Source organism: Ictalurus furcatus, chromosome 29 (genome assembly GCF_023375685.1).
Source record: "Ictalurus furcatus strain D&B chromosome 29, Billie_1.0, whole genome shotgun sequence".
Classification (NCBI taxonomy): Eukaryota; Metazoa; Chordata; class Actinopteri; order Siluriformes; family Ictaluridae; genus Ictalurus; species Ictalurus furcatus.
In genome coordinates, this window is record NC_071283.1 from 10,517,655 (window position 1) to 10,539,333 (window position 21,679).

The 21,679-nt window shown below is 41.3% G+C and overlaps 2 protein-coding genes across 10 annotated transcripts in view; one reads left to right on the top strand and one right to left on the bottom strand.

The window, feature by feature from the left end:
* The window catches only part of LOC128604204 (multiple PDZ domain protein), a 40,015-nt gene extending 34,879 nt beyond the window's left edge, over window positions 1–5,136 (top strand). For all 9 annotated transcript variants that reach the window (XM_053619115.1, XM_053619119.1, XM_053619122.1 and 6 more), the window contains 10 exons: window positions 271–464; window positions 1,777–1,924; window positions 2,101–2,187; window positions 2,300–2,396; window positions 2,489–2,526; window positions 2,980–3,102; window positions 3,217–3,321; window positions 3,410–3,498; window positions 4,587–4,710; window positions 4,790–5,136. In XM_053619115.1, coding sequence (XP_053475090.1) covers window positions 271–464; window positions 1,777–1,924; window positions 2,101–2,187; window positions 2,300–2,396; window positions 2,489–2,526; window positions 2,980–3,102; window positions 3,217–3,321; window positions 3,410–3,498; window positions 4,587–4,710; window positions 4,790–4,936 — 1,152 coding nt within the window. In that variant the 3' untranslated portion in view covers window positions 4,937–5,136. The remainder of the gene's footprint in view (window positions 1–270; window positions 465–1,776; window positions 1,925–2,100; window positions 2,188–2,299; window positions 2,397–2,488; window positions 2,527–2,979; window positions 3,103–3,216; window positions 3,322–3,409; window positions 3,499–4,586; window positions 4,711–4,789) is intronic.
* Window positions 5,137–5,217: 81 nt separating this feature from the next.
* On the bottom strand, window positions 5,218–20,946 carry LOC128604161 (equilibrative nucleoside transporter 2). The gene is made up of 12 exons (XM_053619031.1): window positions 20,520–20,946; window positions 20,345–20,426; window positions 19,740–19,885; window positions 18,257–18,396; window positions 17,985–18,119; window positions 17,728–17,825; window positions 16,469–16,547; window positions 10,626–10,786; window positions 10,227–10,329; window positions 10,037–10,122; window positions 9,749–9,948; window positions 5,218–9,605 (listed from the first exon to the last, which is right to left on the bottom strand). The coding sequence occupies exons 1-12, from the start codon at window positions 20,549–20,551 to the stop codon at window positions 9,494–9,496; spliced, it is 1,374 nt and encodes a 457-aa protein (XP_053475006.1). The 5' UTR covers window positions 20,552–20,946; the 3' UTR covers window positions 5,218–9,493.
* Window positions 20,947–21,679: the final 733 nt, after the last annotated feature.

A 21,679-nucleotide genomic window follows, 5' to 3' on the forward strand; every position in this document is an offset into this window, starting at 1 on the left:
GGTGCAGTTACATGTCGTCAGCATTATCTCAATCCGTTCGTGTCGATTTCAATACAATCATTTTAAAGTATGCCAATCCATAATGTATTCCTTTCTACATAAATCCATATTATTCACCCTTTCATTTGTTTTGCGGTGATACAGTGAAGCATATAGGCTACACTAATCAGCTATTTATGCTAGATGTCGTGGATATGTAGTCTTGTTGAGCCTTCAGTTAGTTCTTTGATTACGTTTTTATTTTTTACTCTCTCTCTCTGTTGTCTTCAGGTGAACGGTATTGACCTGCGCACAGCATCTCATGATGAAGCAATAAACGTGTTGAGGCAGACTCCACAGCGAGTGCGTCTGACCGTCTTCCGCGACGAAGCACAGTACAAGGAGGAGGAGCTGTGGGACGTGCTGTCGGTGGAGCTGCAGAAGAAACCAGGCCAAGGCCTCGGACTCAGTATCGTCGGAAGAAGGTACCGGAGTGAACTGGAGCGAAGTGCTATATATCAAGCACAGCTACTATACCATTTAACCACCATCTACTGTGTATAAAATATAACCGCACTGACTCGAGTGCAATCTAAGTTTGGTTTCACGTTTAATTTTTTTTTTTGTCTCAACTGCCACCAGGTTTATTTTTTTTTTGGTCACAACTTCTTTTTTTTTTTCTTTTTTTTTTGGAAAAAGTGTCACGTGAAAGCGAAAGAAGGAAATGGAAATGAAGGGGGAATGAAAAGAAAAGGGAGGAAGGAAAGAAGAAAGGAAATAAATGAAAAGGAAGGAATGGGATGGAAAGGATGAAAGGGAACAAAAAGGAGGGATGGAAGAAAGGAAATGGGGGAAAAGGAGAGAACGAAAAGAAAGGAAGAAATCCAATGGAGAGTATGGAAAGGAATGGAAGGGAAGTAAGGGAATGGAATGGAAAGAACAAAGGAAGTGGAAGGGAAAGAAAAGATAGGAAGTGTCATGGATATTTCAAAGGAACTCTGGATTTCAGTTCCCAGCAGCCACTGCAGCTCTGCATCACTGTCACATGACCACCTGCACCTGATTCTCATTCATGTTAATAAGCGCTTGTGTGTGTGTATATAGTCACAGTTTGCACTGCACTCTTTGTCTTGCTTTGATTGTCTCGTTGACGTTGTTATGTTGTCTAGTTTCTTAGTCCGTTATTTCTCTCTGTTCATAGTTCATGGTTTATGTATTTAGTTTATTGTGTTTCGTTTGATTAAATTTCATATCTGCACTTGCATCCGTCTCAGCCTCCATTACGTGACAGGAAGGGAATGAAAAGGAAAGAAGGAAAAGAAAAGGGAGGAAGGAAAGAAGAAAGTAAATAAATGAAAAGGAAGGAAGAAATCAAATGGAGAATAGGGAAAGGAATGGAATCTTGTCATGTGATGTCAAGCACTTCTCATCAGGTCTTTGAGGAAAGCAAGAAGATGGAGTACAACATGCAGCTGAAAAAAAAAATGGTTTTGTTAGTGAGCAGATACTGTTTCAGGAGATGTATGACATGATAAATAGAAAAATATTTCTTTGCCAATATTACTAAAAAAACCCAACTTACCTAGTTTTAGGACATTCACTTGTATGCAATGTGACTTCCCACTTTAACTTCTGATGTCCCATTTTAACTTGCACAATCAGCCTCCTCCTTTCTTGATAAACCAATATTTATTTTACTCGACCTAATCTAGATAGCAGGCTAGCTCAGTACCAGCTAGTACCGGTGAAAGATGTATTCAAAATGTTCACATCCTCCTCCGTTTCTTCCTCCCACAGGAATGATACAGGTGTGTTCGTGTCCGACATTGTGAAGGGAGGCATCGTGGAGAGCGATGGACGGCTCTTGCAGGGAGATCAGATTTTGTCTGTTAACGGCGAGGACGTTCGGACAGCAACACAGGAGTCCGTTGCCGCTCTGCTAAAGGTAAGCAAGTAAACAAACGAACTGAAACGCTTTTTCCATTTACATAACAAAAAAAAGTGTGTCTATTTCATATTTATGGTGTAAAGCCAATATGTCCTTTTTTGCTGTAAATACTAATCAATGCAAGATCATTGCACTGGACATGAGACATGATTTTGCATTCTGTCTCTGTTTAGTGTTGCGTTGGCCCAATCAAATTGGAGGTGGGTCGCTTCAAGGCAGGGCCGTTCCATTCTGAGAGACGCCTGTCTCAGGGCAGTCAGGTGGGTCGGCATTTCGGAAGTTTTTTACTTCTTTGGAACAGTTTTGCTGTTTTTTGTTTGTTTGTTTGTTTTAAAGCATAGTTTGACGCTTGTAAAATAAATGTGTGTGTAGTTAAGCGAAGGTGGAAGCTATAAAGCCAGCCAGCTGTCTTTTGCTGGTTCTGGCAGATCACAAGAAGACTTTGAGGACAGCCACAGAAGTCTGGAATGTAAGCAAAAACACAATCCTCAGATAAAGATCTGAATACATGCACAGCATCTATTTTTATTTACTCAACACATGTTCTGTGTTCTCTCTCAGCACTGGACCAAGACATCCGAACTGTGGAGCTGTCCAAGGTGAAAGAGTTATTGGATGGATGGATGGATGGAAGGGAAAGAATAGAAGGAAGGAAAGAAATGGAAAGATAGGAAGGGAATTAAAAGGAAGCGGGGAATGAAAAGAAAAGAAAAAAGGAAATAAATGAAAAGCAAGGAATGGAAAAGAAGAAAGGGAAGAAAGGAGGGAAGGAAGGAAGAAAGAAAATGGGGGGATGAGAGAATGAAAAGGAAGGAAGAAATCCAGTAGGGAAAGGAATGGAAGGAAGTGAAAAGGAAGGAAGAAAGAAAAGGAAGGACAAAAGGAATGAATGAAGAGAGAAAAATGGGGGAATTAAATATAAGGAAAGAAAGAACAAAGAAAGGAATGAAGGAGAAAAAAGGGAGGAAGGGAATGACCTACTGAGTTTCATGTGACACTGACCTTATAGATGTTATGGTGTGTGTGTGTGTGTGTGTGTGTGTGTGTTTCAGGGTCCATCTGAGTCCTTGGGGATAAGTATAGCAGGTGGAGTGGGTAGTCCTCTGGGCGATGTGCCCATCTTCATTGCCATGATGAACCCAGCTGGTTTGGCTGCACAGACACAGAAACTCCGAGTATGTGTGTGTGTGTTTCTCCCATCCATGCTATTTTGAGATTGTTATGATTTAAATCAACAGTAGTCTTTACCTTACAGTCTTTCTTTCTGTCATTGCTTCTGTAACACACAGGTTGGCGATAGGATCATATCAATCTGTGACACGTCTACAGAAGGCATGGCCCACAGCCAAGCTGTATCACTGCTGAAAAACACCACAGGAACCATATGCCTGCAGGTGTAGACACGCAAACACGTGCGCGCACACACACTTTATCTTCTGTACCTAGATGCAGTACTCACGTGTTGGTTAATATTTGCTGAAGGTTGTCGGAGGTGACACTACAGTAACAGGTCCTGCTCTGGATCAAACATCTGGACTCTCCAGCAGCAGCATTTTCCACGATGACCTGGGGTGTGTATGAATACACAAACAACCATACACAGCTTTGATCAAAAATTAATGATGACTACTTATCTTAGCTTAAACAGGACTTATTAGGAACAACTGTCAATTTCTCAAACCTAAATAAAGCTGTGAGATAGCGAAAAACCGTGCCCTACAAATCAAATCAAACCACTATCTTCTTTTAATAACACAAATCCGCATAACACCGAACACTCAAACAAGAATAAATTGAAGCTTCACTTCCTGGAAGCTCTAACAGCTGCAGCTTGCTCAAGTTCTCTCCCTTGCCAAGAGAGCACGAGGTCAAATCTGTTAACGGCTGAATGTAATTTTGCCCCGTCAGAAGATTAACGTGCATTCATTAAATTTATCGATTGTTAACATGGAAACACACTCCTTATTCTGACTGGCATTCAATCCACACACTAAGAGCAAGCTAACAAAGCTGACAAATCAAACCGCTGTCCTGTTAACATTAGCTAGATATTTAATGATAGTTATGTTACTCAGTGAAATGTTTCAAACATACAGTGGTGCTTGAAAGTTTATGAACCCTTTAGAATTAGTTAACAGTTACCGGAAAACGTTTAGTTGCAGTTATTGCTGCACAAGTGGGCCAGACCAGATACTGAAAGCAAAGGTTCACATACTTTTGCCCCTCACAGATACGGAATATTGGATCATTTGCCTCAATAAATTAATGACCAAGTATAATATTTTTCGTCTCATTTGTTTAATAGGGTTCTCTTTGTCCACTTTTGGACTTCTGATGTTTTAGGAAAATATTTATGCAGAAATGTAGAAAATTCTAGAAAACTTTCAAGTACCACCCTAATTTTACTGTGAAAGTAGAAGGTATTGGTGTCTGGTAACTCCTTTTTTTAATTTAATGTCTTTCTTTGATGTGACCTACAAAATAAAATTATTCCACACAGGGTTAATAGAGATGTTTGAAAGGCTTAAAGTTATTTTAGCGCTTAAAATTAGCAATATCATTATCATTATAATTATATATATATATTTTTTTTTACATTTTTATTTGAACCATTCTCAGTATCAATATTGTGTGTGTGTGTGTGTGTGTGTCACCACAGTCCTCCTCAGTGTAAGACTATTAGTCTGGAGAGAGGGCCAGACGGCTTGGGCTTCAGTATAGTGGGAGGATTCGGCAGTCCCCATGGCGACCTTCCCATCTATGTAAAAACAGTGTTTGGGAAGGTACAAGACTTTATTACAAATTCAGAATTGCGTATCCTATATATTTTTGTATACTGACTCCGTGTATGTGTGTGCGTAGGGTGCAGCCGCAGAGGATGGGCGTCTAAAGCGCGGGGATCAGATAGTCGCAGTCAACGGTCAGAGTTTAGAGGGAGTCACACATGAGGAGGCTGTGGGTATTTTAAAAAAGACCAAAGGGACCATCACGCTCACCATACTCTCATAGGACACTAAATTATACAAGATCATCTTAAAAACACTGGCTTATGTTACACACTGTGACCTTTTACCTGATGAATACTGTAAATATCCAGTATAGAAACGTATTTTTATTACTTTATTTATTCTTTTACTAATACAACAGATTTCCAATTCTTTACTTTCACATTGATGGGAAATGATTGAATAACGTGTATAATATATATATATATATATATATATATATATATATATATATATATATATATATATATACTGTTTTAGCCTCATGCATCAGTAGTTATTGGGAGTTATGAATATATTAACCTTTGGGGTGCAATTAATGTTAGCAAATAGAAAATCCAGCATGCAGCAACTACTGAATAGAGTCACGTGATCAGTTTTATAGAACGTCTTCCTAAAACATAGTTAGCTTTAGTTACTTTTTAGAGCAGTTTCTACCTTGGCAGATTTGCCTGATCTACTTCAGTTTTTATTAGACCTGAGCAGGTGTTGGTGGTTTACCTAGAGCACTGCTTTTATTTTTGAACACCACTACAGGCAACAGTTTTAGTCCCAGACTGCAAAAAAAAAAAGAAAGAAAGAAAAGAACTAGACTGCTTTCTTACAGCTGGTACTATTGATCATACAGTTCATGTGAGGATTTGATTAGCCATCTACACAGTGTGAATTGCGAGTAAGACATAAATGTAAAGTATTACAGAGAAAGAAACTAACCAGCACCAAAAAGTGTTTTAGATTTGTTAGTGAGACAGAAACTAGCTGTTCTTTCACATCGTGTCTTTATATAGTGGATTGGATTTTTTTTTTAATGGAAGGAAACATTGTTTTTCAGTATATCACGTATCTATCTGTAAGTGTTTTACTCAGTGTTACTGATTTAGAGAGTTCACGTTCAAGCAATAAGCATTTCTAAAACCAGTATTGAGTTGTTTTTTTCCTGGAGATAAATAAATAATAAAAAAAGGTTACCTCTGATCAAATTCCTTCATTCTATTTGGTCCCACATCATAAAACAGGTAAGAAATTTATTTAACAAAAAATGCATTTTATTTCAGCAATAACAAAAATGCCAGGTCTTTTAAACTGAGGAAAGGAAAACGGCTTCCAAATATGCATATATACACAGTCATGGATAACTGGCTCCCATATTCCAAGATTTCAGTTGAATGGTTTCATTAACAGTCATTCAAGAATGAAAAAGAAATTCTTTGACCATCTGTGGCATTCTTGGTTCTCAACACTTCACTAGGAGGCAGAGCAAGAGTTGTCTGGACAGGAATAAAGTCCAGACAACTCTCACATGCATACATTTGTGTTGCAGCTCATTTAGCTCACACAAGGGAAAGAAACAAGTCCATCAGGTTGTCGTTGCTGTATAGCTTAAAGGGTAAATCTCTTTCCACAAACATGGCTCTTGTCTACATAGTGATTGGAAAGTACAAATTCATTCCCTGGACAAAAATACAGTTCAGCATACTCATGTTATAGTAGAGGTCTAGGAGAACCCCAGTCCTTTCATTTTCACCTCGTTTAAAGTTCAGAGCAAACCTGTCAGCATTCTTAAAATCACAAAAAAAAAAAAAAACCGTTAATAAAATAAAGTACTTAAATTGATCAAGCTTAAACACAGAAAGAAGGGAAGAAAATGGATTAAAAACAATAATGAACAAGTGAAATTGTATGAGGACTGTAGCTGTCAAATTAGACAACCCCTAACTGTAAAAGGAAAAAAAAAAAAAAGGTTAGGAAATAAGTGATTGTGATTTAAAAACAAAAGAATAATTAAAAGCTGCCGTTTGTAATGTTTATTAAAGGTGTTAGAACTCATAGAAATACTGACTTCAAATATTGTCATGCAGTAGATTCACTGTTTATTTCCTGACGAGAAATTAGCTCCGCCTACCACGGGAACAAAACTGCTCAACTGTGCCATTTTTTCCCCTTAAGCACACTCATGGGGCATATGCAGTTTCAAAAGAGGGATATTTTGTCAATGTTTTTAACTGCAGTTACATACATTTCACCTCCCAGAAAGCCAAAGACTGTAAACATTAAAAACGGCTTATTTAACCCTCCTATTATGGTGGGCGAAAAGTTACCTCCATTATGTTACGTGTCAAAATGACTTCCACAGTTTAAATACACGCAAAGAACAGCTTCAAACAGTAAACCTTGTCCGACATTTGCATATAATACTTGCATATATAAGCACATGTAGTGGCTAATGAGGGAAGTCCAAAAAGTTCAGAGAGAAAAAGAGAGATTAACATCTCAGATGTGTCAACATAATAGGAGAGTTAATAATGCATAACTAGAACACTAAAAATAACAATAAAATAAATGACAGAAAAGAGGTAACTGAACTTTCTGGTCAGTATTTACAGGCATAACCAGTTATACACATTAAAACCCTGAAATTTACTGCAATTTAAAAAAAAAAAAAAAACTTCTAATGCTTAAAAATAACATAAGATGACTCTTAACTGTCGGCGAATTCATGTTAGACAGGATCTGTGAGAACAAAATGACTTTAAACGTTTTCGTATACTCGCCAAACACTACTCTTTCACAAGCGCACAGACTTTGCAGCACAGCGCTGAGTGCTAACAGATCCCTCTACGCTTCTAAATGCTACCATGGAAACAGAGATTCAGCAGAAAAGCATGTAAAGAAATGAGAAAAGTCCTCCTCAGCTCTCATGCTCCCTTTTTAACCAGTCGAAATAAAACAGGGCCAAATCACAGAGCTGTCGTAACACTCTGTAATGACCTCGCAGACGAGCTGTCAGAGCTAAAAAACAGCTTAAAAAAAAAAAAAAAAAGCCTGTAATTTACTCCACCTTAAATTCAAGCGCAGAGAAAATAGGAAACCGTTTGAGGAAACATCTTGCTCGGAACGTTCACGCAGGTGTGTGTCGCTGCACGCCATCTTCAAAAACGCGTCAAAACAATTCCTCAGTGGAAAACATATTTTCTCTAAACCAAGCAATGACTTTTTCCCTTATTCTAAGAACATATTCCCTACTAGAGTACAGTTACAAATGTTTATGCTGAATATGAATTTTAAAGTACAAAGTAGACCAAAAAGAAAAAATCCATTACAATCCACTTTTGTTATATTTAATATTTGGTAATGGTTTTAAAATTCGGTCATTCTCTGTATAAAAAGCGAAGTGTTAATAAATCTTAAACAAAATCTTAAAATGTATGCAAAATGTTTTACACTGAGCCAATAAATATCTAGCCAGATCTGGGCTTGTAAAACAGAAGCATTATGAAATATACTAAATGTTCTTCATCTACTGTTTCTGCGTGTGTGTGTGTGTGTGTGTGTGTGTACATTGAGAACCAGGCTTAAAACGTGATATAACATTTAGTTTCTTATAAATAATAAGCACAAAACTTCCCTTTTTCTCTTCCTTTTTTCCTCCGTGGTCTGGAAAACCAAAACCCCACAGTATGATCATTTTTCCCTTTTTACATAGAAATGAAACGAGGTGTGAAATGTGAATGCTTCTGAGGTTATAGTTATTACTGATCAGCTACTGTTTACTGGCTACAAGTTAACATAACCAGCATCTATTTTTACACTGCTGGTTAAGGAACCACCACTGGTTTCCCTTTATTTCCTGCCAGCATACAAACGGAAATCTCTGGTCATAACAAGGAGGTACATGGCTGTTGTGTCAGTTCTAGAAGACTCTAGAGCCTTTTAAATCAATATTATTTAAAACGTCCTGCAGTCAAAATCTTTAAATGTAAAAATTATGAAATCAATCCTTCAAAAAAAAAAAATCCATCCATGCCGATTCCCTTTCTTTCTCCCATCCATTCATCCATCGACCCACCCACTGTTGCTTCAGCTGAAAAATAAATAAAATGGAAAAAGAGTAGTTTTCAGGTGTCTCTGGTATCGCTGTGCAAAAATTGTATATCAATTATATTGGGGTTTTTATTCATCCCTGCCAATTTTCCTGCCTGTTATGTAACCGCTAACAACTAGGGATGATGAATGCTAGCACTTGCTTCCTCACGGTCGCATGAATCTAGCCACCAGAATGCAGCTCATTCCATGTTACAGGACACCTGAACTCACTCAAAGGAAGGCACTATCTACCCTCTTCTGCAGAGACCAACAATTTGATAGGAGAGAGGAACACCAACACTTTTTTGTTATGCCACTCAGGAGCCAATCAATTTCATTTAACTACGCTAGCAGTATTTGGTATAAAGTGAATTGAGGGTTATTTTCAAGAATATGCTGTGTCTACTCCCTTTTGTTCAGTCATTGTCAAAGACCCTTTCCCTTTTGGAAAATAAAACAAACTGCAGTAAATGACCAATAAAAATTGCCAACATCCAGTTTTCTTCTTCTTCTTCCAGTCCTTCCGCTAAATTATTTTACAAATAATGCTAAAATATTCTGCATAAAGTGATTAGCCCGTTTTGTCCCGAGTGCTTCCTGGTAACGGAGCACACCTCTCAGATGGTGTGGGTGAAGGATCCAACAGGAAGCAATCGCGTAAATCAGGCCTGGCCACCTCAAATGTGTGCGGATTAGACTAGATGATTAATCGCAGCAAAAAAGACAGACCAGCTCCCAAAGAAAGTCCCAGTGCCAGGAAGAACATCATCAGAGCTCCTGTTGTCTCTCCATCTTGTGGAGCCACCAACCTGGGAGAGAGGTGTGACGTGAATATAAATTTGAGAATAAATGAAGTTAAGAAGCAACATGGATAATTTAACATGCAGGTAACCGCCTGAATTCTGATCGATGGCCGTGACTGAAGATGGTCACTACGTATTTATTCACTTACTGTGGTGCGTAAGACATAGACAGGCAGACGCAATAACCGCTGGACACGGAGAAGAAAACCATGATGATAGCAAAGGACCAGTCGTTGCCAAAGAGCACAGGCATGAAGTGACGTTCCTGAACATTACAGAACATCAGCAGAGGAATGAAGATCACACGGAAGACCACTAGCGCTGGAAACAACCGACTCTCTTTAGAGGGCTGTGAGAGAGAGAGAGAGAGATTCTGTAAAACATTAATAGAATAAAAGAAAGAAAAGCAAGTAATAAACACTATAACTTTCATTTACCCATCGCACATGAGACGTGATGGATCTTCCAATCCAGTCCATCACATTAAAGAGCAGGAAACAGCACACAGGGATAAAATAATTTTCTGAAAGAGTAAAAGGTTAGTTCAGTGAGGATCTACAGTTAGTTTTCATTTGTATTTTGGTTTTTCTTTACTGAAGAGTGATGCATGCATTTTGGTGCTCATACCCCACTTTCCCTCGTAAACGGTCTTCACGTCCACTGTGACGGCGGGGAAGACAGCGAGTGTGACCATGACCACGAATGTTATGCAGAACGCCATCACCCAAATCTAAACAGAAAGAGATTTAAAGGCGCAGTCAGCAATTTCGGTGGAAATTAGATGAAATCCAATCAGTGGTCCATTGAAAGCCTCTTTAGCCTAATTGGTTAGATGTTGGTGGTCCAACACCGTTGCATATTTCTATCCAATTTCTCCTCCAAGTGTGTTCAGCTGCCCTATGACCTTGCATTCATTAATTGCTTCACCCATCTCACAGGGAGCACGTCTCACCGATTTTAGGAGAGAACTACTGTTATTGTGAAAATACTGAAAAAGAAAAAGAGCCACCCAATCCCTCAACGCACCTTTTTTAACACTTCCAACATGGAGCTCTTTACTTGCTTGTCATGCTCAGCGTCAACGCTAACAAATGCTTGCCTGGCAACGTCACTCTCCGGACTGCAGGGAGATCCATTGGGCACCGAATCAGTGGCCTGACTGTTAGGTTCCCCATTCTCCTGTACGCCTGCCATAAAGAAGAGTAAGAGAATAATATAAGCTAAAGATAAAGACTGATGTTCCATTATAAAAGCTGATCTAAGGCATTCTGGTGGTATGTTGTTTGTAGTGGATGTTTGTCATGCTTGTGAAACTTCAGAATCAAGCCGCATGCTAGCGACCAGCCAATCTAGAACTGGGTAATGAAACCTCTGCAGACCATCCCAATTTTTGCAATGATGGCCCAGAAGATCCAAAAACGAGGAAAGAACTAATGTTAGCAAGTAAATAGTAAAGTCATGATGGTACAGCATTGAGTAATTGCCGTTTGGACCCACCCACACGTCCACATCCTGTGAAAACCTGGTTAAGGTTGTGGTTTTGCAATGGTGTATATAATGTATAAAATGTTGACGCGTGGACAACTAAACTGATAAGGAAACTGACAGTTTACATCCTGACAAAACGTTCTCAGCCTGTCCAGGAAACTAGCTTGCCTTTACTTAATCCCTATCACACTGTTGCTAAGGCACGACAAGTGGCGCTATGACACGACTGAATTTGAGATAAGGACTGAATGAAAAGTAAACAATCCCAAAATGAAGGCGTTTGTTATGGTTCAGCGCTTCTGGGTTGCTAGCAAGTAAATTGGTAATGTGACTGAAAAAGTCGAGCCTAATTAAAAAGTGGGAATGGCTTGTCTACCATCAAAACAAAGCTCATGGCAACAAAGAAATTTAAAATGTTTATTCACACGTACAAGACCTGTGTTGGAAATGCATCGATTTTTGATAGATGACAGCAGAAACATAACCATACGGAAATTCCAATTTGTCATCAGGAATAAGATTTTAATTACAGTTATAGAAATAGATTTAGTTACAGTTAAATTTTTCTAGACACTCAAAGCAGTTTACGTAGTATGGAGGGGGAGAGATCTCCTCAACCACCACTAGCATGTAGCTGCTACTGGAGATTTACTTTAGTTTTTAAGGTTTGTTACGTTCAAGAAAGATCACAAAAGTTGACTTGACATGCTATAATTATCATCAATATAGTGTAAACGCTCCAAGTGCTTCTGGCATTCTTTATGCAGCATTTCACTATATGAAACGACTATATGATGTTCCAGGAAGATTTTCTTCTGTTAATGCCGGAGGACGATCATTTAAGAAGGATGAAAAACATGCGATATAGAGAAGCGGCTCTATAAATAAAATAATTTTTGTAATTGTTTGTACTGAAAAATGGTAGAAATATGGTTTTACTCTGGAGCTCAGTAAGGCAGGATTTAGGTTGGGCTACTGGGGCAAACCACTGATGAAAAACGAATAATGCATCTCTGATTCATATAACGTTAACTTGATTTTTATTCTGTGAGCAGGGTCGGCAGGTTCCATGTATTGCACCACTGTTAACTTGTTTCCCATATAAACACTGAGAAAAAGAAGAAAAATGCATCTATACTTTCCTCTACCTGAACATTTTGGACTAGTTTCAAGTGCTTTGTGTGGCTTTAGAGTTGAAGTTCCTGGCAGCCCTTCCCAAGAACTCCGGTGAGAACTGTTCCCTTTCAAAGGGAACTTCGACGTTGCATTTAGTATAACAGTATGGGAAGCGCCCTTGCACACGTGACCAGTATCTGAAGCTTGTGTAAAATCATGCCTCTACTTATAGGCCTGCCATGATCAGGTGACGTGGCAAGTAAGCGCGTCGCATGATTTTATATATATATATATATATATATATATATATATATATATATATATATATATATATATATATATATATATATATGGCACCTATGAACCACGCCGCCAGCCTTATTATCTTCAGCGAGACTACATGTCTATTGGTTGTGTGACAAAAGACGCTTCATTTCTACTCTGTATTTTCTCAAAATCTCTAAACTTTTCTATCCCTTTTTTAAAGAAAAAAAGAAAAGAGAGGGAAAGAATGAACGAGAAAGAATTCAGAAAGTGTGTTACGCCATGCTCCCGTTTCATCACAGGAGGAGACAGACACACTTTCTGTGTGAAGTGTTTTGGCGTAGAGCATGCGACAGCAGCCCTCAAGGGGTCTGTCTGTCAGCATTGTGAACATTTCACAATTAGGCAGCTCCACATTTGGCTCGCTCTCTTCTCGTCCGAAGGAAGTTGGGTTTCAGAGCCTCGCGGATCTGGGCCGGCCGCTGCCGAGGCAGCCAGCCGGCTAAGGTTGTGGGGTTCTCGTATGGATTTGGAAGAGGAGCCGGAGACGAGCGCTGCTCTATCTCTTGCTCTGTCTTCCAGGTCTGGCTCTCGTCGTGACTCCTTCTTCCCCTATCGAAAGCCAAAACACCCTCGCTGACTCCGAGGAGTCGGTAGAGGGTGCCACTGCACCAAAAACCGACAGCAACTCTTCGGACATACAGTACTCTTCGGACATACAGGTTCAAGATGCTGATGCTCAAACTTATCGTGCCACAGATTCAGTTCGAGGACTGGTTTGTAACGATAGATCTGAAAGATGCATATTTCCACATAGGAATATCGCAGGAACTTCCTGAGGTTTGCGTTTGGAGACAACGCATACCAATTTCGGGTTCTTCCCTTCGGGCTAGCTTTATCCCCTCACACCTTCACATAGTGCATGGATGCTGCTCTGGCTCACTTGCGACTCCAGGGCATCCAAGTACTAAACTACCTGGACGACTGGTTAATTCTAGCACGATCCAGGGAACAGGTGGTTCAACATCGAGATGTTGTTCTCGCCCACATGAGGAGCTTGGGGCTCAGGTTGAACCTCAAGAAAAGTATACAGAGGACAACTTTTCTAGGGGTTATATGGGATTCTACTACAACGAGGGCGTTTCTATCCCCAACACGCGTAGGATCGATCCTATCAACTTTGAACAAGATAAAGCTAGGTCTGGGCATCCCCTCCAGTCTCTACGAGAGACTGTTGGGCCTTATGGCAGCAGCAGCCAACATCATACCATTGGGCCTATTGCACATGAGACCGTTTCAGTGGTGGCTGAAAAGTCGGGGGTTTCATCCGAGGATGAAACCTCTGAGAGTAATCAGTGTCATGCAGCGATGCCTACGTGCTCTGAGTATTTGGAGGTGTCTGCAGTTTCTAGCCTCTGGTCACGCTCTAGGGGCGTCTCCTTACCACAAGACGTTAATGACAGACGCGTCCCTGGGCTGGGGTGCAGTCTTAAATGGCTGTCCAGCTCACGGCCTTTGGAGCGGCCCTCATCTGGAGTGGCATATAAATCACTTAGAGATGCTAGCCGTATTCCTAGCACTGAAATTCTTTCTTCCTCAGTTGAGAGGTCACCATATGTTAGTTGTGTCAGACAACACAGAGGTGGTCTCATATATCATCCACCAGGGAGGGTTACGTTCACGCCTTCTGTTCAGGCAGGCACAACTAATCCTTCTCTGGGCAGAGGGAAAGTTCTTGTCAGTGAGTGCAATGTACATTCCGGGCAGCTGGAATGTAAGGGGAGACATCCTGTCAAGGCAGGGGCTGAGGCCCGGGGGTTGGAGGCTCCATCCACAAGTGGTGGAGTCCATATGGCAGAGGTTCGGACAAGCGGAAGTGGATGTCTTCGCCTCCGAGGAGACAACACACTGCCCGCTGTGGTTCACCCTCACTCCTCCCACACCATTGGGGCTGGACGCCATGGTGCACACATGGCTGAGGTGACATCTATATGTTTTTCCCCCAATCGCTCTGCTCCCACAAGTTCTAGCGAGAGTTCGCCAAGACCGTCTACGTCTGTTGCTAGCAGCACCTTATTGGCCGGCTTGAATATGGTTATTGGAGATAATTTCCCTGCTCGACGGTACTCCTAGGGAAATTCCCATCTGCAGGGATCTACTGTCTCAAGCCGGAGGGCTGATTTATCACCCTCGACCAGAACTATGGAAACTGTGGGTTTGGCCCCTGAGGGGCACCAGCTCATAGATTCTGGTCTCACAACTGAGGTTGTAGAGACCATGTTAAACGCTAGAGCACCATCCACAAGGAAATTGTATGCACTCAAGTGGTGGCTTTTTGTATTGTGGTGGGGAGGAACGTCAGCTAGATCCAGTGAACTGTGCAATAGCTACAGTCCTGGAGTTCTTACAAGAGCGTTTCTCAGCAGGGTTGGCTCCTTCTACAATCAGGGTTTACGTGGCCGCCGTTTCGGCCAGCCACGCCCCTGCTGATGGAGCCTCTGTGGGGCAACATCCTCTAACTTCGAGGTTCATGCGTGGTGTCAGGCAGCTGAGGCCCATCTGCAGGCTGTGCATACCTTCCTGGGACCTTTCTGTGATCTTGGAAGGTCTGTCAGGGGCCCCATTTGAGCCCTTAGAGTCAGCCTCTGAGAAGCTTCTGACTCTAAAGGTAGCTCTTCTGCTGGTCCTGACATCTTTCAAGCAAGTGGGAGATCTACAAGCTCTCTCTGTTGCCCCTTCCTGCCTTGATTAGCCAAGGTCTTCCTGTATCCTAGGCCGGATTATATTCCTAAAGTGCCTACCTCGGCTGCCCACCCTGTGGTGTTGCAGGCTTTCTGCCCTCCTCCGTTCCTCACACCAGAACAAGAGGGGATACACCTGCTGTGTCCAGTAAGGGCTCTCTGTACTTGCGTCCACTGCTCCGGCCAGTGGCGTAAGTCGGAGCAGCTGCTGGTATGATTTGGCGGTGACAGTAGAGGTGATGCTGTGTCAAAGCAGCGCATCTCTAATTGGATAGTGGAAGCAATCTCTATGGTTTACGAGGCGCGGGGTCTCGCCACACCTCTGGGCATAAGAGCTCATTCCACTAGGGCGGTCGCCTCCTCGAAGGCTTTGTCCAAAGGGGTATCCTTGCAGGATGTGTGTGCTGCTGCAGGATGGTCTATGCCACAAAAATTCATTCATTATTACAGCCTGGATATTTATTCCACCTTGTGCTCGAGTGTCTTGCAGTGACCCTCGGGCTTGGGTCTTTTTGAACAGGCCGTACCCTCGGTATGACGGAGTGGGTATTCTCTTTCCCATACTGTTATGCTAAATGCAACGTCGAAGTTACGTCCCTGAGAAGGGAACAAGACATTGCGTAGCTTTGTCATACCAGGGCAAGCCTGTGAATTGCGTCTTCGCTTCAGATAACAGAGGCTGGCGGCGTGGTTCACAGGTGCCATATATATATATATATATATATATATATATATATATATATATATATATATATATATATATATATATATATATATATCATGCGACGCGCTTAATTGCCACGTCACCTGATCATGGCAGGCCTATAAGTAGAGGCATGATTTTACACAAGCTTCAGATACTGGTCACGTGCGCAAGGGCGCTTCCCATACTGTTATGCTAAATGCAACGTCTCGTTCCCTTCTCAGGGAACAGGGTTACATGCATAACCCCGACGTTCTTTACAATTGCATATTTAAGTAAAACAAACAAAGAAAATAAACCAGCTACTGCAGTTTGTATCTGTATTTGTATTACTTTAGGATGCATTATCTGTTCAGTCCAAATAATGTCTTTGTATCCGGTTACACCTCAAAATTACACATTATTTATTTATTTATTTTCAGCTACTACTCGATCTGATTGTGAGGATTATTGTGATACTGGATTGTGAAGTACGGAATTATCAATATCGTATTACCCATTTACAACACTACATGCTGGTTCACATATCAGTCTGGTGTGTGTGTGTGTGACTGTACCTTTAGGTAGAAGCTCCCTGGAAGCATCAACTTCATAGCTTTGACCTTTGCTCTTGCTGAGGTAAAATCTGGCAAACTCCTGTACAACACATGTGTGTAAAGTATACAAAATGGATTAATCAGACTTTTAGCATCAGTTTTGTTGACTAACAAACTGTACACCTACACACACACACTGCATACACACTATAGCTGTCGGAAGGAATTTCACTGCGGAATACTATTTGAATATACAATGAATTTGATGTTATTAAAGGACAAAAATGACAGTTGTTCTTTACGTTCTCCTTTTAGTCACCAGTCATGAATTTCTTCAAACTTTTTTTGGGCCTAAACAATGTACTTCATAAATGATATCAGTTTTCTACTTGTAAATATAGAAAGTGAACAAACTATGTGCCTAATATGATGTTATATACAAGTAACTTTTCAACAGGGGCTTGAAACCAAAATGAAATGGGGTTGTTAGGCATTACATACGCTATATGGCCAAAACTGTTGCTATAGTGTTGGACGCACATCACTGTGTAGAGTGTCTTTGTATGCTGTAGCGTTACAGATTCCCTTCAATGGAACTAAGAGGCTAAAAACCTGTTCCAAAACCTGACAGATAATGCCACTGTTCACTAAGCGAACTTCAATGAAGACATGGGTTAACCAAGTTTAGTGTTGAAGAATGTGAGTGGCCTGCACAGAGCCCTGAACTCAACCCCACCGAACACCTGTTAATGGACTGGAACGGCAACTGTGCACCAGGCTTCCTCGCCCAACATCGATGTCTGACCTCACTAATGCTCTTCAGGCTGAACGAACACAAATCCCCACAGCTACGCTCCAGAATCTAGCGGAAAGCCTTCTCAGAAGAGTGGAGACTAAATCTGGAATGGGATGTTCAACAAGCACCTATGGCAGTGTGATAGTCAGGTATTCACAATCCTTTGATTATATAGTGGATATGCTAATGTTATTAGGTTATACCCTAAGAAGTATGCATTTATAGTGAAGAGGATGTCAGATGGAATTCAGCCTCGCTGTAAAGCTTGTGAAAGGTGAATGTTTCCATGGCTCTTGACGTTAATAGTAAAGTTATGATATTGCCTTTTTGATCATTTTCTCCCTTATCTTCATTGGTTTATGTGATGTATACAATGTTTGCAGTATAGACAATAGTATTATTATATTATACGCTCATCAATATGCATTCAAATCTCCGAGTGAAAATTCAACAGCATTTTTTAAGGAAAGATGAACACACCCACCAGTTTGGGCAGCAGCAGGTAGCTGATCAGTGTTACCAGAGTCCCCACACACGGAGTGATGAAATATCCAAGAGCTGCAGTTTCAGCATTTGTGTCACCTGTCACATTGTTACACAAAACACATCTATCATTATACTACATTTATTAAACGCGCAGGGCTGGGTAAAAATCCAAAGAAGCAGTATCCTATCGTCATCTGACTATGTACAAGTGTGTTGCTATATACAGTGTGTGTCAGTGTAGAATTGTGTTCTCACTTGTGATTGCCATCAGCATGGCGAGAGCGGCGAACGCCCCGGCCAGACCTTGTCCGCTCATGAATAATGTGCTGTATTTCTGTGGTAGCAAGCCTACCAGGCCGAAAAGGCTCCCCTGCAGCACTGCGCCAAATGCTACACACACACACACACACACACACACACACTTATCAAAGTAAAGTTATAACACGAACTGCTGACTTTCCATTATATGCAACTATAAACTGATAAAAAGGTGTCTTCTTTAAATAAAAAAGTCACCCAGTACTCACAATTTATGAACCAGATGGTTGCCATGGTGATTGAGAAGAAGCGGTCCTGCACCATTGGAACCTTGACCAGGATGGCGGTGAGGATGAAGATGATGAGGATGAAGACCTGGCTACCTGCTATCCGGATCTTCTCGGAGATCCTGACAGAAACAGATTAACCGGAGTTAGTGATGGATGCCGTTACAGTGAGCTCCTGCCATCAGCCTTCAGGGCTCCTGTGTTCATTTCAACGAGGCCAATATCTCCCAAATTAACCAAACCATTAACCTTTAGCATGGACAAACAAAACTGAGAGCAGCTCTGAACCACTGCCATAAACAAGAGCGTGCAATGCGTGTCATTGGGAATACATTCTCAATTCCTAATTCTGGGTAGAACACCACCACGCTTTTCCAAGGCCCGGAGTTCAAATGCCACTTCCATAATTCTGGATTTCCTCTTTTCTGTTCCTAGTTGTAGTATGTACTAACTGAAATATTTAAAAACCATCCCAGTGGCTTAGTAGTTAGCCTGTTTGCCGCACACCTCTGGGGTTGGGGGTTTGATTCCTGACTCCACCTTGTGTGTGCATAGACTTTGCATATTCTCCCTGTGCTTCAGGGCGTTTCCTCCCTCAGTCCAAAGACATGCATTGTAGGCTGATTGGCATTTCCAAACTGTCTGTAGTGTGTGAACGGGTGTGCGAGTGTGTCCTATGATGGGTTGGCCTCCCATTCAGGGTGTTGTCCACCAGCCTTGTGCCCCAAGTTCCCTGGGATGGGCACCAGGTTCCCACCTGACCCTGTGTAGGATAAGCAGTACAGAAAATGGATGGATGTATGGATAGGTTTTGCAATTAGCTGTAGCATCCATGATTCATTTTCTGAAAAAGAAGGAACAACGCGGGATTTTTCAGCGAATATTTTTTTCTCTGCTGTTTTCTGGTGAATTTGAGTTAGATGTGACGGTTGTTTAAGGCTACAGTGGTCAGGAATGTGGGAACGAGAGACCATGTGAACTAGACCTGGTTATATAAACTATACTTAACTAAGCTGGGGGTCCATCCTGCCATAAAATACACTGCGTCCCTTCCTTCTGGTACTCTGGTCATGATGCACTTCGAAGAGGTCTCAGGGGTATAAAAAAGTTATGCAATGTACAATGTAGAAAGATGCTTTTATCATCAAGCATCGTATGCCTGTGACTGTATATCTCGTGTTTGTCTTTTTTTTTTTTTTTAACAAGAAATCCATTTATTAATTGACTTTATCGTATACGGTTCTAGAAAATAAATAATTTATAATGGCAGTTTCCGGTGTCATCCAGATGATGATGCGTTTCCCTTCGAGTCTGGTTCCTCTCAAAGTTTCTTCCTGTTGTCGTCTCAGGGAGTTGAGAAGGGACTTGCCCGTGTTATTTGACTGACATTCGAGAAATGTACGCGAAAGCACATTTTCAGGTTTTCTAATCCCACTGTTCAGTATTCGACAACGCAGCATCTTACCGTGGGTAGAGGATGGAGTTGAGAAGGGTGAAGAGCAGCACGGGCAGCTGGGAAAGCAGAGTCATCCAGTTGTTGAAATAATATTCCTTTGTGGACGTTATTGTGCCATTGCTCCATTCAGACGTGTTCAGCCTGTTATTGAAGTACTATCCACACACACACACACAGACATTTTCTTATTATTGTTAATATTTAATAGAGTAACAGTCACTAATCATTAAACACTGCAAACATACTGCACAGGGCAAAATATGGAATGGTATCTAATCAAGTAAAATGCCTCAGGTTTGAAACACAAACAAGGCTGAAAGGACCAGATTTTAAAAAATTAAATAAAAAATTCTTATCAGGAAAGCTTTTGGACACCAGGAAGCCAACTATCTCACTAAAATGCTCAATATGTGCAAACCGTGGATAAGCAGGTGAACTATTCACTGCAGGCACTCTTTCAAAAACAAGCCATGATTTTCTGTTTCTGGAAAAGGAGCTCATTTGTCATGCAAAACGGTCCAAAGTAGTGTGAAGGTGTATATCTGATAGTCTGCAGCGTATACATGTGTCCACGGGTGTGTATATGTATATATTATAGATAGATAGATTGTTACCAATGAAGCAGTCATGAAAAAATTCCATGGCAGCAGTGTCCCCAGTCCAAGGATAAAGAAAATAATTCCTACAAAATGCCAACTGTGAAGAGAGAGACGGGGGGTGTTTGGGGGGGGGTGTTACGGTATGACATCATAGCTTTATGTGTACAAACAGGCAGTGAATCAAACTCACCGGTCTCTAGGTGTTCCCTCTTGAGTCTCCATTGTTTAGTCGAGTCCTAGGAGCTGGTGTCAGAAACAAAGCACTAGGGTTAACGCGAGACTTTGCAGGAAACGTTGAGTCATCGTGGTTATGATGCATGTACACTTGTATGGATTACACATGCCAGCCACTACAAGACGAAGACAAATAAGTCCCAATAAAGGCATCTTTCTCCCAGTCTCTTGCGTTTGTGAGCGTACATGCCGACTGTTTGTTCTGGTTCAGATTTATGGAGGAGCAGGTTACTACCCAGTGGGTCTGCAGGTATCAGCAAGTTCAATGTCGACGGCAATTCAAATTTGCATATATACAAAAAACCCAGGTATTTAGAAAAGAATATCGAATGAATAAAAATGTTGTCAAAATGCTTCTTTAGCGAAAAACTTGACAGTTAAAACATTGTTGCAGCAGCAACTCGAAGACCTTGTAACAGGAAATGCTTCAAGCCAGCAACAACAAGCCAAACATGTGGTGGGCGTTTCTTTTCTTTTTTCTTTTTTTTGACAGATGCCCTGTTTCTATTTTTTGCTTCCCTACAGCACATAAAAAATTGATGAGAAACTCCATGATCTCTGGGATTTCGTCCTCTAATGTCAGAAGGACATTAACAGAAAGGAGGAGAGTTCTCCATTTAGAAAAATCTCTAGAAAAAACTCCTTGAACCAGGTGAGGTGTTTTTACAAATGGCTACTATTACTGTGATGCTACAACACTTGATGGAATTGAAGAAGCACTAAGAGAAATACTTATTATAACACAATATATAGAGGTCAGCCGAGATATATATATAACTATTAATAAATATTAAAGTAAATAAAAGATACACATCCAAACTAAACCAAAAAGTAACTTTTAGATAGCGGGGCTGAGGCATGGGGCGACGTCCACTGTGGGGCTGGAGCTCAGGGCGACATCCACCGTGGGGCTGGAGCTCGGGGCGACATCCTCGGTGGGACAGGACAGCGGGACCGCTTCCTCGGTGGGACTGGACAGCAGGACAGCTTCCTCGGCGGGACAAGACCATTGGACAGCTTCCTCGGCGGGACAGGACAGCGGGACAGCTTCCTCGGCGGGACAGGACCATGGGACAGCTTCCTCGGCGGGACAGGACCATGGGACAGCTTTCTCCA